Source organism: Antrostomus carolinensis, unplaced genomic scaffold, assembly GCF_000700745.2.
Source record: "Antrostomus carolinensis isolate BGI_N321 unplaced genomic scaffold, ASM70074v2 scaffold6347, whole genome shotgun sequence".
NCBI lineage: Eukaryota > Metazoa > Chordata > Aves > Caprimulgiformes > Caprimulgidae > Antrostomus > Antrostomus carolinensis.
Window position 1 is genome coordinate 32,227 of NW_010329508.1, and position 16,959 is coordinate 49,185.

Sequence of the window (16,959 nt, forward strand, 5' to 3'; positions counted from 1 at the left end):
TCCACTGCTCATTTCCTGCAGCACAATCTGAAAGAAAGCCTGTTTCCATGCCTGAGTTCATCTGGACAAAGATAAATCTGAAGGCTGCCTAGTCACTACCATATAAACATACAAAAAGTCTGATGATCTAACCTACAAGGCTTTGGTTATTCGGTATAATTAAGTGGAGAAGATGCCAAGAAAATAATTACCGGAAAGTTTTCTTTTGACAAACTTATGATAGAAATTTCTCAACAGCTTCAAGAAACTCCATGGATGAGCTAAGCCCTTCCAAGTCCAGCAGACTGTCCTTTTTGTCATGAAGGTGGAATAATTCAGTCTCTTCCTCTTCCAGCTCCTCTCGAAACAGATTGCTCTCTGAGGTAGGAATGATGATGATGTGAGGGACTGTATTGCTAATGACAGAGCCCAGGACTCCATTAACTTGACTTTCTTGAATTGCCACCTGTGAAGTACCTGAGTCTTCTCGTCTGCTGACACTGCTGTTATTCAAACCGACAGGCAGAGAAGCTGCTCTTAGGGAGCTGGTCACGAGTGTTGCAGGGGGACTGTGGACGCCTGGCCACCCAAGCACCTTCTCCAAATAGCTGGAGGAGAGTGAAACCTGGAGCAGTGACATAAATTTTACTGTTGTCATACAGCATATGACTCTGGAAACCAGTACTTGAAATATTCATTACCACTAGTTGATATTTGAGTCACCAGTCATATTTTCTAAACACTTGAATCACTGACTAGAAAGAGGGAAAATAATGGTGTGTTAACATCTACAGCTTGCAAAGCAGAATGAAGAGAAAGAAGACATGCTCAAATATCAGCAGAGACCAAAAAGAAGAAAAAAAAAAAAGAAGAAAAGAAAAGCCCATTCCTATATCTGACTTATTTTATGTTAAAAAAAAAAAAAAAAAAAAATTAAAAATATTTTAAACACATCTCAAGGTACTGGATAATTGTACTTCTCTCTGTCTCATGGAAGGGACATCTGATAAGACTCAAGCATACTGTATTCTTTGTTTGCCTAAGGTTTCATTAACATGGTGACAGTCTCTATCATGGTGTGCCCAAATGGCTCCTCGTACTGCCTCAGAGCAGTCAGTGGCTTTGCAGTCGTATATCAGACAGTACTTCCACCAACAAAGAAGGAAAAACCAGTGACTGATATTGCTTTGCTAGCCATTTCCCTTCCACCTATTCTGAGAGAACTCTAATTTCTAACGTGGCCCAGATGGCAACTTCCTTGTGACATTTCTATAACGCTTCGTGCACAGTATGCAAATCCAGAGTAAACTAAGTAAGCTTTGAAACTGCTAGTTAATATTTGAATTACACAGGCAATGGAAGGCATGAATGATCAATTTTGGCTTGCTTTAGAAAATGACAGTTAAGGTTATAAAATCACTGTGCCAGATATAGAGAGAAGTCAGATATCCTTCCTTCCTGGGGAAAATCAACATTCAAAGTAAAATGCAGTTTTTACTTCATTACTGTGTGAATTCTCATGAAGCCTAATGGAATTCAGAGTATGACTAAGCTTTACTCAGATTGCTATAAAGCCTCTTTCAGGATTATAGTTCTATTTATTTTTCTTAATATGGTTGTAAAGCATATTAATTAGCTACACTGAGTCTCTCCATAGCTTGAGCTTTCCATAATAGTTTTGTAAAATTTTTCCTCTATTGCAGATATTCCTGTTCTAGTCATAAACCTCATTAATTCAGCTTTAGTCTTCTTGAAGCATTCAGGCATGTAATTCCCATTATGATGGGAATTATTATTCCTTTTATAAGGGTTTGGGGCTGAAACACCTTTTAAAAGTGTGAGATCAATTTCTAGCATGATTACAGCCCAGCAGGGGCTGTAATCTTAGCCTTCTTTGTCTCCACCTAGTCCATGGCCTGGGATACTGCCTTTATACTGACAAACTAAATGTTTCCTTAAATAAAAAAGGGAAAGATGGGTTTTTTTTGGGGGGTTGGTGTTTCTTTTTTAAGATTTAGGTCACATCACATCTGTCTTAGCAAGGTGATTGGCAGAATACATTATTGCATAGCATAGGTTTAGTCTGATTTTATAGACAGAAAACCAAACACTTTCTTTTTTCACACAAATTTTGTGGTTTTTAAAAGAAAATCAATCTGGAATTTTTAGTCTCTCTCTCTCTGTCAGTCTGGGTTTAAAATTAGATACAGGTATATACTGAAGCATTGTGTAATACTACTCCACAAGCAGGAATCATTCACCAGTCCTTATCAATAACTATTTATCCAGCTGCTGTACCTACCCAAGTGGAGGGAAGCACAATATGGTAAAAAAAAGTGGTTTAAATCAACCTGACAGAAGAAAAGCCCATTTTTCCAAATCAAAGATAAAAACAGAATTAAAAAACCCAAACCTCAAACCACTCCTCCCTGCTTCCAGTGTTTTTTTCACCATAGCAGAAGGATGGGTTTCTTTTGAATATGGCTTAGTGGGCAGGACACCACTTCCAAGGTTTTTTAATAGTTTTCACACTGGGGAATTCCCTTGAGACAAAATCTGCACAGATAGCACAGAGCACACTTGGTAACTCTCCTTTGAAATCAAGTATCCAAGCCCATCTTATCCTCATAATACATGCCTGCATTTTAATGCTTCCAAAAAGGACTCTCCACTGCCATACCAGGTTTCTAGTTGTCACTCTACATCAAGGCTGTTACCATCCTAACTAACTGTGGTGAGTCATGGGGCTGGATCATATTTTTGTGGCAGCACAGAAAACAGTCCTGTGTGTTTTTATGCTCTGGAAAGCACCAAGCCCAGGACACTGATTGGCTTTTTTTCCTTTCACTTGAGGGATGCCTTTTCTTTTTTGACAACCCATCTGCAACTGTGCACTAAGGAGCCTTGATGTCAGTCAGTGTAAAGAATTCAGAGGTACATACATTCTTTATACGTTGTTGAGATGATTTTCTTAAAGAAAACAAAGGAAGTGTAAGATGCTTTTCCTTAAAAAAATGTTATATTTTGTTGAATCAGAAAGTTAGGTAACCCTTCACCAAATTCACACTTATATTTCCATATCTGAGCCTTTTTGGAAGTGCTATAATTGGAATTCAGTCACAGACTATCCAGTAATGCTATTAAAACTCTAAAATTAATATCTATAAATGCAGTGGGATTTCTTTAGGGTTGGTTGGGGTTTTTTTAATGATAAATGGGTGGCTTCATAGTAAAACACTCTAACTGAGCTTGACAAATGAATATTTATTCTGATAGAATTAATATTGATGTGTTGCATTTAGCTAACACACAAAGGACCTTCACACTACACAGGGATCTTTGCTGAAAATATTTGGAAAAGCAAATGAGGCTTTGAACATTCAATGTAAATAAACTCCACACATCGCAGTGACCACCACAGAAACCCTCAGCATGAAGGCACTCTTTTTAAAGGTTATTTATCAAAATAATCTGGTATGTGTCTTTTAAAGACAAGTATAGCATTTGAGTCTTCCTGTGGGCTCTGCAGTTGCTAAATTCCAGAATTCAGGAATATTTATTTAATTAATGAACACTTTTATGAACACCTCAGATTTATTTTCCTTGTGATACCAAAAGCCGGTGGTTCTCCAGAACCTGGAGACAGTCTCTTGTCTTGGTGCTTTCCTATAACCTTGGACACACATGGTTACAGGTGGAGGGCAGCAGAGGTGGGTAGTAGATTTAAGCCCATGTTGCCTGCCACCACATTTGAAGCCACTGTTTTTCCATCAGTACTACTGACAATAGTTACAGGAGAAGACCAAGTCTTCTCAGGACTTGATTTTAGGGAGACACATGAAAGAAGACAGGGCGGATACATGCAGGAACTGGGTCATCAGATGGCTGGAAATTTCCAGAACACCTCCTGCTTTAAACTACACTGTCTCTGGACAATTTGCCTCAGAGCTGGAAAGGAGTACAGGGGACAGAAGCAGATGCTGTAGCTGCCCAAGGTGTAGGTGTTTGGCTACACACACTAGAGTAACCCCTTGAAAGTGTGCCTCCATCAAAAAGTGGGTTCTACTGAGTCTAGCCACAGATGGAGATTGTAAACCTATGTCTGTCTTTTCTTCAAAATGCAGCACTGATATATACTTGACGTTGTGCCACCCATACCAATACTCATTTTGAAACTGGTATTACGGTTCTGGCAGAAGCTGACTCACAGGTGACCTGCTGCTCCCAACCTCAGCAGTTCCACAGGGAACAGGGTGCTTCTCAACAACAGGACGCCAAACCTCAGTAGTTTGGGCAATGAGTGTGATGCATCCACAGAAGATGCGCTGAGTACTCACCATTTCCTCTTTCAGTGAGGGAAGGGTGGCAGCTGCCAGACTCTCCTACCCTTAGGGAGAAATGGGAGTTTCTTTCTCGTCTTCCCCCTCAATAAAAATAAAACATTTTAATGTAAACTGAAAAGAAGAAAAAGGGTGGCTTCTATCATGTTAAACTCTGTTTTGCAGCCCTGACTTTGTAATAAAACAAAGCTGCCATGATGTGGACACAAGGGACAGAATGGGAGGAACAAGAGTTGGGGTAGGTAAACAGGTAAAGAGGCAAAGAAGTCAACTTCTTACATTGGATGTTACTGACTGTGCTTTTAATGCAGCTTTAGAGCTATGAGCTGATGCTGGCTTTCCAAAAATAGGCAACATATCAGCGAAAAAAGTTAATAGGGTATTACTGGCATTCTCATTGGTCACAAAAAAAGAAATAACAGCAAGGATGAAGAGGGTATCAGAATCAGTATCTGAAATATTGTGTCCAGTTCTGGGCCCCACAGTTCAAGAAGGACAGGGAACTGCTTGAGAGAGTCCAGCACAGAGCCACCAAGATGATTAAGGGAGTGGAGCATCTCCCTTATGAGGAAAGGCTGAGGGAGCTGGGGCTCTTTAGCTTGGAGAAGAGGAGACTGAGGGGAGACCTCATTAATGTTTATAAATATGTTAAGGGCGAATGTCAGGAGGATGGAACCAGGCTCTTCTCAGTGATACCCAATGGTAGGACAAGGGGCAATGGGTGTAAGCTGGAACACAGGAGGTTACACTTAAATTTCAGAAGGAACTTCTTTACAATGAGGGTGACGGAGCACTGGAACAGGCTGCCCAGGGAGGTTGTGGAGTCTCCTTCTCTGGAGACATTCAAGACCCGCCTGGGCGCCTTCCTGTGTGATCTCATTTAGGCTCCTGCTCCGGCAGGGGGATTGGACTAGATGATCTTTTGAGGTCCCTTCCAATCCCTAACATTCTGTGATTCTGTGTAAAGCCTACAGATGAAACAGATGGGTGTAAAGGCTGAATTATTATTCCAGAGATGATGTACTGTAGCAAGATTAGCACTAAAATGGAGAGTCCTCAGGAGAGACTTTTTGCTTACCTTTTCTGCAGTTGCTGCATCACAGCTGCAGGTGTTTGGGAGCAGGTCTCTCTTCTCCTGTCTATGACTTGCTGAGAAGGAATGACTTCGGCGAGGCTGCAGTTTCTTATGAGCTGGCTCTACAGGTTCAAGCTCTACATCACTCCAGGTCTAATCACAAATGATGAAGGATTTCAGACAGTAACATCCTTTCTCAAATTCTAAAAGATCTCAAACTCTAGCAGAAACCACACACTTACAGAAAACTAAAGCTGATCTAACACAGGTCTCACTCTTAGAGTTCCCCTGGGGAGAGGTTTGATTTTTAATCTTGTCACTTACCCTGGACTATTTTTCTGAGCCCCCTAAAAATCTCTGAAATAATGAAAAAATATTGAATCTATTTTCACCAGGATGTTTTTTCACTGTTTGTTTTTTTTGTGTTTTGTTTTGTTTTAATCTCGTTGCCTGTGCTATGCTTATAGCTGCATAGCACCTGAAGTCTAAAGGTGGGAGCAAGTGCAACCAATCTGTTTAATATGACTTATGGCATCCTGCGTGACCATCAGCTGGTACAAAACCACAGACATAGACAGGTCCAAAACCACATTTGTATACATCCCAGCTGGATACCCAGAACACTCAGGGCTTCTTAAGCCCCATGAACTTGCTTCTCATCTGAACTATCGTTAGTGTGTGAGAGGCAATGGGTGGCCTCTGCGCTAATTTTCTAAGAGCACGCCAGTAATGAAGCACAATCGTGACATTGCAACCATGCCGTTCCACTTACAGGCTTGAGCAGAGGCCATCCATCATCCCTAACTTTGTGGTGACTTTTTCTTTGAGTATCAGTGATGCAATCATTCCACTATTTTCCACTCCATCTTTTAGATACGTATAGATAGATAGATAGACAGAGCTCCAGACAAGTGGGAAGCTAGTGCATAATTCCACTGCATCACCTTGCTCATACATCTCTGTATTGCCACCTGTTTATTCCTCCTCCCTTGTAGAATCAAACTGCAAATACTACTTCATCTGACTCATGCATATGTTGACTCTCTACACTAACATGTACACAACACACACAGAAAAATGTTGGTGGCAACAGCTGTGTCTTTTACAGTGTTGCTGGTGTCATTCCTGCCCATCAATACTTTATTGGAGCATTCCAAAATTTCACTCAGTCCTGCTGTCATGCAAGAGTCATTGAGCCTAGCTTTCATTTCAGCAGCTGCTGTTTTAGCTGAAGTATGTACAGCTGCACTGGGCTGTCAGTTGCCCCAAGGCCAATTACCTTTGGCTGCATCAACTTGGCAAAACACAGTGCTGCGTGTTGCTAACAGCAGGTGTTTTATTTGAAACTCCTAAGCCAAAGTTATGCCAAAGGTTGAAGCCTCTTATCCACATTATCCTGTTTCTTTAAACACTCACCCCAGCCAAACACACACAATAACTGCTAACCCCAATGAACCAAAACCAAGTAGTGAACAACAGTGAGAACAGAAAGCTTCTTGGATCAGGATGGGTGATCCAGCTGAAATTACTTCATTTGACATTAAACGAAAGACTAATGGAGAGAGAATTTAGGAACAAACTTACAGCCAATGAAAATTAAAAGGGGCAAAAAGTTTGGAATTAAGCAAATGAGGAGCCTCCCTATTTTAAACTATGTTACCACATTTCCATGTTGCTATACATGCTGTCTACAACCAGTGAATGAAACACTGAAGTGTAAGCAGGCAAGTAGTCCCCATGATCTCAAGGGGGATACAGATACATGTGGGTGCTCTGTTTGCTCAAGCTGTTAAGCAATCCCAAACAAAATATACTCTTTTTTAATGATAGGTTATTGGTATGTTGCATATACTAACCTCATATTGCAAGGATAATCTGGGTATTTTACAGTTTATGAAATCATCACAGCTGATACTGTCATGCATCATTGTGTAATCAGTGGTCTGTGAATGGAATTAAATCAGCAGGATAGATTAGCTAATTTTCATTTACATTGTAACAGAAATATTTATGCATTTATTTATATCTTCAAGAGCCAAGACAAACACTAAATTTCATAGCCTACACAAAGTGAATCACACTTTTTTCTATCTCATTAGGTCTTTTGCCCTAATATAGCAGCAACCAGATAAACATGTTCCCCATGCCTTGAAGACTATGAGAGCCTAGGTAAGCAAATTTGGGGATCCTCATGATGTGTGATATAGTAGCATTACACTCCGTAAGAGTCCCATCACATGCTTCAAACTCACTTGGACTGAAATCTGAACAACACTACGCTAAAAAAGGCTTTGTCCAGGCTAAGAAAAGCCTTTCACTCTTCCATTTATTGTTTTAACTTAAAAGAAATTTTATGGCAGACGTATTTTATGAAACACTATACAAAAAACTTGACACTTCTATACCAGGGCTCTCCCGAGAAGTAGCTTGTCCATTGCATGGTATTTAAACACCTTCTAATTTTGAATGATAAAAAATCCCCCCCATTTAAGAGATTTAATGATCTTAAATTATCATCATTATTACTTGACTGTAATACAGTAAGCTGTACACTGTTTAGTGATAGCTGGGAATGCTGCTGGGATACGTGATATACAGTCAGAAAGTGGAAAAGAGGATCTTTGTCCCCAAACAGTTCACAACTTCACAAGCTGTACAGCTGAGGCTACCCAGTAAAGTGTAATTAGTCATTTTAACTGGAAATCTACCTGATGCAGCTGTATGGTTAATATGCAAGAGAGGCAGCAGCACAGACTGCAAAGCAGCCTGTCTTTTATAATGGGATAGATTTTGTTTCCTTAGGGCTCAGGCAGTGATCCTTCCCCTCAGGCACTGAAAGTGGGTTTTTTTGTTCTGTTTTTTTGCTTTTACAGCCAGAAGGCCTGAATTTCTTGTAGCACCCTGGGCACAGTGCTAGTTTTGGCTGGGACTGCTTGGTTTCCCAGTGAACTGTGCATTTTTTGCTCAGGTGTGTTTGCTTTACTCTCTCTCTGCCATGAAAGAGTTCAGAAATCTCCCTCGTGCTGTTACCTGAAAGGAACTTCCATTCTCCAGCAGAAAATTCAGTGCAAAGTTATCTTATTTGAGAATGGTGAACTGTTCATGCTGGTTTTCCTGGTGGTCTTAGGTCCATTTCCAAATCAAGGACCCCGGTCTTCCCAAAAATACTCAACATCATTACAATCTTACTGAAATGCAGCTCCATAGCCTGACTGTCAGTGACAGCACCCTGAAAGCCTCAGCACACAGACAACCCAGCCCCATCCTTGCTCAGACCACTGTTGCCTGGCTCTAGGGGAGAGCCAAGAGTTTGCCACTCAGCCCTTCACCGTGATTTATACCTTCATGAAAGGTTACGGACTGCAACCCTCAGTCTGGGAGGTTTCTTATGCCTGAGCTGAGCACAGAGCAGTGCAGGTCCCCAGGAGGTCCAGCCCCTGCCACGGCTGCCATCCCTCCCTGGGAGCTGCAAGACTGGCTTCTAGTGACTTAAGAGAGGCAGGAGAGGTGATGCCAAGAGGGGCTGTGAAGAATCCCAAGGGGTTCTTCTATTTCTAACTCCCTCAGTCACCAGACTTACTGAGACTTGGGGTACGCTGCTTACAAAACGCCCCACCTTGCTCCAGGTGCAGGACTCTTCCACTTCTCATGGTTAAAATCCAGGGAAACAAATAAAAAAGTTTCCTGTCCTACAGAAAATGGGCTTCCTTTAAAACAATAAGACAGCTTTTGGATAGGTCAGAAAATCTTGGATGGGAGACTGTTTTCCTGTCCTCCAGCCCCCTCAGATACTGAATTATAGGAAGTGGTTGGTGACATGGGGAATGCCTGACAACGGCTCTTTTTAATTCACATTAAAGACTTAACCTGAATATCTATGGTCCTGGTAAGCATCAGAATCATGCTGGCCTGGATGCTTTTTCTGATCAGAAATAATCATGCATGAACTACCAGAAAGGCTTTGCAAAAATGACCTCACATGACCAAAAAATGTTGCTACCCCACATTTCCACTTTATAATTTTGAATATGTATTTATAGAGTTGCTTATTTTGGGAGCCAGAGAAATATTATACTCACTTTCTTTCATGGAAACAAGAAAAAGACTTACAGCTTCTCCAGTGGAAACTGATGAAATGCAAGTGCTCTTGGTCTTGCCAGCAAGAGACTGATGGCTGGAGAGAGAGGTCCTGAATGATGACTCATTTATGGAGCCTCTCAGGAGGTCATTCTTTGACATTCGTATTAGGAACCTCAAGCAAGGAACAGCATTGTGGATGGTTTTTCTGAAGGAAAACAGGAGAAATAAAAAAACAAATGGCACATTAATGACATGGCTTTGAAAATCATGAGGTGAAAATAATGTCTCTTTCCATGACCTCAGCATGGCTTCTGTTTTGATTGGGGAGGTCTTAAAGACTACATGGAAACAGCATGGTATATTCAGTGGAAACTACTCAACAGGATGAAAGGAAAATAGCAGGTGGCTTCTGGGCCTTGGGTGAAAACACGTATGGCAGAGCTGCATGGATAAGTATTAAGAATTGAAAATATCTTGATTGCTACTGATGTAATTAAAAGGTTAACCCACAAAACTTTCAGGTTAGCTAGTACAAAGGCTTTCACTTTGCAAAGACATAGTATGAGTGGAAAGAAGGAAGAAGAGGGCCAGAAGAATCAGATATTTTTATTTATTTGCATCACAGCAGCTCCTGTAAACTCCTATCAGGAATTAATGCTCTGTACAAGCACAGAGGAGAGGGATGATCTAGGCCCCAAAGAACTTAAAGCCTGCCTTATTAATTAAATAATAAGCTCAGTCTTGGCTGTATGAGTCTATTCCTCCTGGCCTCAGCCCTGGTCCTGCATGGACCCCAAGAGCCTCCGCTGTGAAATGCCAGCTGGCCTTGCTCCTCACTGCCACTGAGGACTGGCAGGGTAATGCTAGCCAGAGTGCTCCATTTGGAGTAACACATCCCCAGTGCCTCCCAATCCATTATTTCAGCTCAACAGATGAAGCTTGTACAGGCACAAAACTAAATGAACAAATCAAGAAGTGAGGCAGCAACAAGGCACAGGGAAGACAACTGAAGCACAGGGCTTATGGGTCAGTGCAGGGTGTTAGTATATTGACTTTACACTGAGATGCAAGTCAAGTGGATGTATATTGTAAAATCTTTGCTTCTATAGTTACCAGGTTTGTTGAATAACTAGTACATTTTAAATCATCATTTCTATTTTTCTATTCTCAGAAAAGATCACACACGTTAAAGTCTCAGAAACCTGATTCCAGGATCACGAAATGAGGTCACTAGCTTGTCAATCCAAAAAAGAAAGAAAACCACTGCCACCAAACCCCAATTGACATCATCACCCCTCTCATTATACCAGACTTCTGTGTGCCGTTCCTCTCTAACTTCAAAGGCAACTGAACAAGCAGCTCTATGCCTATAGCAGAGATGAGGACTGAAGGATGCTTGGGAGTGCAGGAGGCTGCCCACGTAGTGCTGGATTGAAAAAAAAGTGTTTACAGGACATGAGAAAATACCAAGCCTCCATAAGTTCATTTTGATGTTGAACACCTCAGGCTGGGGCTGAAAATGTAGTTGCCAGCTTTTTTCCCCAGCTGAGAAGCTGAACTACTTCTCTCAGACATAGACGTAGCTTTTGATGTCTACTACAGCCTACCTGGGGCTGTAAAAGGTTCAATAACTTCAAGTTGGTGTGAAACATACCATCCTGTTTATTAAGTGGGTTTTCATGGAGAGACCTCCTCACGCTGGAGGTTCAGGAAATGCGTGTCTGATGGTGAATTTTCAAGGACAACATAAGAACATTTCTGATGTCTTGAGGGACCAGAGTTTCAATTTTACTAATATTTGGGAGGACTGTTGAAGGACATTTTGTAGGCTGGGACAAACATACAGATTTTGAAGGGAGTTTTAATAAGGTATATGAGAAATACAAAATGGGTATAAATGGAGGTGCTTATTTAATGATATTTTTATAATCCTCTGAAATAAAAGTCACTTAAAGTGAAATACGTAGTAATTGTAAACAAATTTTTGAGAAAATGTTGCAAATCAAAATTCTTCATGATTATTCTGTTATTTATGATGGAGCAGTTTTGAAGAAGTAATTTTTGTATAATTATGCTTCACTTGGGAGCAAGTTAGAAACATGGAGATGCAGGTTTTCCCTGTTTGCTATGAACAAATGATTACAAAACTTAAAACTTCCAAAACCTAAGGAAGTTTCTGCAATAGCTCTAACACAGTCAAGTGACGTTGTCTCACATACAGGTTGTTAAAGGAGTAAAAAATTTCTTCCCTTGCAAAGCAGCGTTTCATGAATTAAAACTTTGCATACATTTCCTTATTGCTCACATTTTTGAGGAAGAGAGGTGTTTTTCTCCTTTACACTGGAGGGGAGTGGGGTATATAACAACTAACCTCTCGGACCAGATCTTAAAATCCAAGTGCTAACGCAAAGGTCACTATTACATTTTCAGTTATGACCGTTGTAATGTACTCTTTTTTTCATTGCTTAAGGTAACGAAACCCTACAAAAAGAGTTGGTTGATTTGTTGAGGTGTTACAATGCAGTGACAGGAATTCTCTGTGCAAAAAAGCATCTTGCTTTGGTAGTGGTACATCATTGGTTTGAGCCATATCTGAACTCCTTAGATCCTGATTTCTAGATGTTTCTTTCTAGAAAGATTTAAAAAATAACTTAGATTTTACTTGAGTTGGTAGCTCCAATCCAAAATGACAGTTCATCCCCTGCCCAAACCCATAAGTCTATTGTATAAATTACTTCCAAGACATAATATGGACTATTAGAAGATTTGGAAATTGCACAGAAACCCTGATCTTTACATATATATTCATTATTCACTGTTCAAGCAAAATTGGTCTTGCCAACTTATTTTCACCAGCTGACTTGATGGTGTACTGTGGCTGTTTTTCAGTTTTAAAACTGCATGCTGGATTCGTCACAAGGGACCCAACATTACTTCTCTTCCTGACTGGATGAACCCCAAGTCTTTGAAATGTCTTCACAATAACTCCATAAACACTTCTTTTGTTGATAGATCTAGAAATACAAATTAGGAAGCAGGAAAAGAATAATACAAAATACTTTTAAAGAGTGAGTCTGAAATCCTGTGTGAACTCCAGCCTTTTTAATACAGCCTTACTTAAGAAAGGCGATGCTGGTAGGAAAAAGACTAACTGAAGCAGTTTCCTACATAGTATCTGCTTTGAAAATGCTCCCTTCACCTTGCAAAAATAATGTAAGGAATCACTGTACACAGTATCTTTGCATCAGAAAAAAATACCAGGTTCATAATGTGCCAGCCAGCCATGCAAAAGTTCTCACTCAAGTTCTGCAAGCCACCAGAGACTAGTCATTCTCCTATTTTAAACTAAAATGCTCTGCAATCTTAAAAAAATTTAGATGGTCTCAGGTTTTGGAAGATGCAAAATGGTGTTAGTTATAATAACAGATATTTTCAAACAAAATACATGTTTTCACCATTTCTGGGTGTGCTTCCACCAGCCTTCTGAGAAACTTTAACTGTTCTTACAACTGCACTGTCATTTATCAGACATTCAAAACAATGAATTCAATTTCCATCTCCTAGTTTTCAGACAATGCAATTTAGCAGCTTTTCCACTGCTTGGGTGAGAGAAACCTCATAGCGGTGACTAACCCTGCCATCTAGTGGCATTTGTACATTTATCACTTTTATCACCATGGCATCCCCATGTTTCATCCAAACTTTTGATGTGACATCCCTTTGTGGTAGACAAGCTTTGAAAGACTTAGAAAAATCTAGAGATATACTGAATAGCAGTTCTGTTACAAGCATTTCCCCTTTAACATAATAAAATATTTTTCAACTGCCAGTATTTCAAAAACACATTATGTACAGCTACAGGAGGAAGAGCAAGCTCCTAGCTATATCTTCTGTGTGGGGTATAGCTTCTTCTGAGTACAGTGCTGTGAATCATAAAAAAAAAAATAAAATAAAAAATAAAAATTTAGGAGCCCATGTCATGCTGGAGATAGGGCTGAGAACACAATGGAGTTGGATCCCTTTCCTAACACTAAACAAACAAACAACTCAAAAAAACCAAACCCCCCAAGAAACTATTCTTTTCTGGATTTTTTGAAACCAAATATTTTTGTAGTTTTAACAGAAGTTACTTACTTGCCAGTACTTGAACATATTTCTCAGCTGAAGCTGGGAGAACATTTCTAAATAAAATGTTGACTTTGTAACTCCTTTTAGGACCACGCAACTGAAGAAACAATCATTTTTGGTGTGTCCATACTGTGCATGCTTCTAGATCCTAGCTAGTTCAAACAGCAGATGACCTTTTTGAAATGCAAGGTGGTTCCTTCTCATGCTTTCCCTAAATGTTGGGGAAGGCTCAGCTGGTCTCCGGAGAGCAATTGAGATGCTCTAAAGAAGTTATTAAAGGAGACTATAATGGCCCGTCTTCTGCAAAGGGAAAGGTTTCTGATTCTTTGGAGGAGTGTATTTTATGGTATATTAAATTATTGTTCTATTCGCCTAATCTTGTAGGTTTCCCATCAGAGAGACAGTACAGAAATCTTTTTTTACAAGAAATTGTTACCTTTCTGATTATCTACTCTGAGGAAACAAGTTATCTTTATACTCTCTATCCCTGACCTTACTGCAGTCAGAGAACCTGGATAAAAAGCAGAATTCATACCTTTCAGCTCAGAAACTCATTCATGGGATGTGAGAGGCTTGAGAAGGAAATAAAAAGGCAAGAAAAGTTGGCTAACCATGCAACTTATTGAGACTGAATAGTGTTTGAGTATTTGTTAGTGAAATTGTGCTGCACTGGCACAGTGTTCTGTTTTAAAATATTAGTATTGGCAATAATAAGTAGAATTAAAGTATAGAACAATTTGCTTATGAAGGTATAGGTTCAGAAATATTTAATATCTGCAAAAAACCATTAAAATGTTCAGAGAATTGATCAACATTACATTTTGCCCATTGAACTCCATTAGTGTAGCATAAAACTTTTTAATTTTTTAAGTCAAAGCTAATATTTTTGAAAAAGGTAAAGAATGGAAAGTCTTTTCCGTGAAACAACTTAATGAAACAAATATGAGAACAGCCCTCAGAAGACACTTCTTTCCATCGAGTATTTCAGAAATGTCTGCTTTATTTTTTGAAGGCAAATTCTTGTTGAACAAAATTAGCAAGTTTGCTAATGAAAAAGTAGTATTTTCAGTATATTTGGAAAACTTTTTCATTTGCAGGGAGTTCTGTCTGGATTATCAGCTTCCTAGAGCTCTCACTTTGCACAGAACTTCTATGAAGACAGATGCTGTTTGCTTCTAACAGAGCTTCTCCCAAATATTAACAAATTGTTTACATTAATACTGAAGTTGTTGTGAACAGAATAACTTAAGTGCTTCAGAAAACCAAACCTCAAACATATGCATATATAGCTTCTTAACTTGGTGATGATGAGATTTTTGAGCCTCACTGGTTGGGACCTATTATCTGCAAAGTGCTCTTTAGTGGCTGTCCCTGATATGGCAAAAGATGACTCTGAGCATCACCTCCTCCTCCTCTCAATTATGGTGTTGTGCATGTCCACAGGACAGAGCAGGGTTGTGAGAGGGGAGAAGGGTGAAGGGAAGGACTGTTCTCCCCTGTTGGCCACCACTGAGGCTGCATCTGGAGCTCCACATGCAGTCCGGGCTGCCCTGTACCATGTGGACGTGGTGCAGGGTCTGATCACCAAGATCCCATCACAGGGTGGCCAGGGCAGGAGCACGCACCACGTGGGGTGAGGCTGAGGGAATGAGGGTTCATTGTAAAAAACGCATTTGCACGTACAGTCATACACATACTTATATGTTTACTGTACCTGTATCTTGGGTGAATTATTGCATATATGATGGGGTTGTAGATTGCAGAAGCTTTGGCAATAACAGCTGGCACAGATTTGGAATATGGTGTTAGGGTGTGGCCTTGACTGAAACAAAGCAAAAACATTACACACAGATATGCCATGGATTAATACTAAATTACTAAAACATGTTACTTTTTTGACTGGTTTTGTGCTGTGATCTCTTTATAAGAAATACCCCTGAAATGCTAATTCATTCAAATACATTCTTTGCTCAGATTAAAGGCTTGCATTTGACAGCATGTACGTGGTTTCATTCATTTGGAGAAGATGAAAGACATGCAATTAATTAGTTATCTACTTGAGAATGACCAGGAAAACAAAGAATCACCTTCTCTGTTTCTACACTAGGCAAACCCCCCCCCCCAAAACCCCACCAAAACAACCCCCATTTTGACTATCTGTGAAAAAGGAATGTAAATAAAAAATAAAACAGAGTAAAACCTAAAAATCTTTCAGCAGCAACATCCATGCTGCATGGTAATGGATGTCAATGACAGTTGCAAACACTGCAGAAGGAAGAGAGGGCTGGAAGTAGTTTGAAACCAATATTCTCTTCCTGACTTTAAGCTCCCACAGTCAGTCACATATGGTCAATGTTAGTGCAGGACAATCACAACTGATATCATAGAATCACAGAATGGTTTGGGTTGGAAAGGACCTTTAAAGATCATCTAGTACAGCCTTTCTGCCATGGGCAGGGACACCTTTCACTAGACCAGTTTTCTCAAAGCCTTGTCCAGCCTGACCTTGAAATCAAGAACATGTACTGACAAGACAACAGGTCCCATTGTAGCAGAGAGCAGTTGGAGGAAGGTGGGAGGTCAGGGTGAACATCAGGGAATATAACCTCTTTTCTGCCCTCTGTCAGAGGCAGCAGTGTATGGAGGAAGCTTCATAAGAGAATAGGTATTAGGAGAGAAAAGAGGTAGCTCCTCCAATTTGTACAAAGAAAATATCATGGCGGAGAGGAAACAATGTGTACCAATATGCAGATTAAAAGTCATAATACTTTTAAAATATATAGACAAATAACCTCTTTTCTGCCTTTATCCACAAGGATATAGTGAAGAATGCAATAACACCTCTAGTGTTAATAACTATTTAAAATTCTATCAAGTTGCACCAGGAGAGGTACAGATTGGATGTCAGGAAATACTTCTTCACCGAAAGGGTTATCAGGCACTGGAATGGGCTGCCTAGGGAGGGGGTTGAGTCACCATCCCTGGAGGTATTTAAAAGGGGGCTAGATGGGGGGCTCAGCGATACGGTTTAGCCGTGGATAGGTACGGTTGGACTTGATGATCTCAAAGGTCTTTTTCAACCAAGCAATGCTATGATTCTATGAAAAGGGAGATTTGCTTATTGTGAGTGACAGTATATTTCAGAATAACCCATGGTCTTTGGATTACATTTCCACTTACCCTGCCCAGGCAATCAAGGTGACACAAGCATATGGAGACCAGGACAAGACAAACACAATGATGACCACAAAAGCAATTTTTGCCAGTTTCCATTCATTCTTCATGGACTGAGAGAGGTAGGATTTCCGGCTGCAGGACCCCAGGTTTTGAACATCTCTATGAGGGGAAAAAAATACA

General features: G+C 40.1%; 1 protein-coding gene across 1 annotated transcript in view; it reads right to left on the reverse strand.

The window, feature by feature from the left end:
• Nucleotides 1–214: 214 nt before the first annotated feature.
• LOC104528554 (melanopsin) overlaps nt 215–16,959 on the reverse strand; it is a 39,406-nt gene continuing 22,661 nt past the window's right edge. The window contains exons 6-10 of the mRNA XM_010172596.1: nt 16,783–16,938; nt 15,317–15,424; nt 9,505–9,679; nt 5,398–5,547; nt 215–604 (exon numbers count right to left, since the gene is read on the reverse strand). Coding sequence (XP_010170898.1) covers nt 215–604; nt 5,398–5,547; nt 9,505–9,679; nt 15,317–15,424; nt 16,783–16,938 — 979 coding nt within the window. The remainder of the gene's footprint in view (nt 605–5,397; nt 5,548–9,504; nt 9,680–15,316; nt 15,425–16,782; nt 16,939–16,959) is intronic.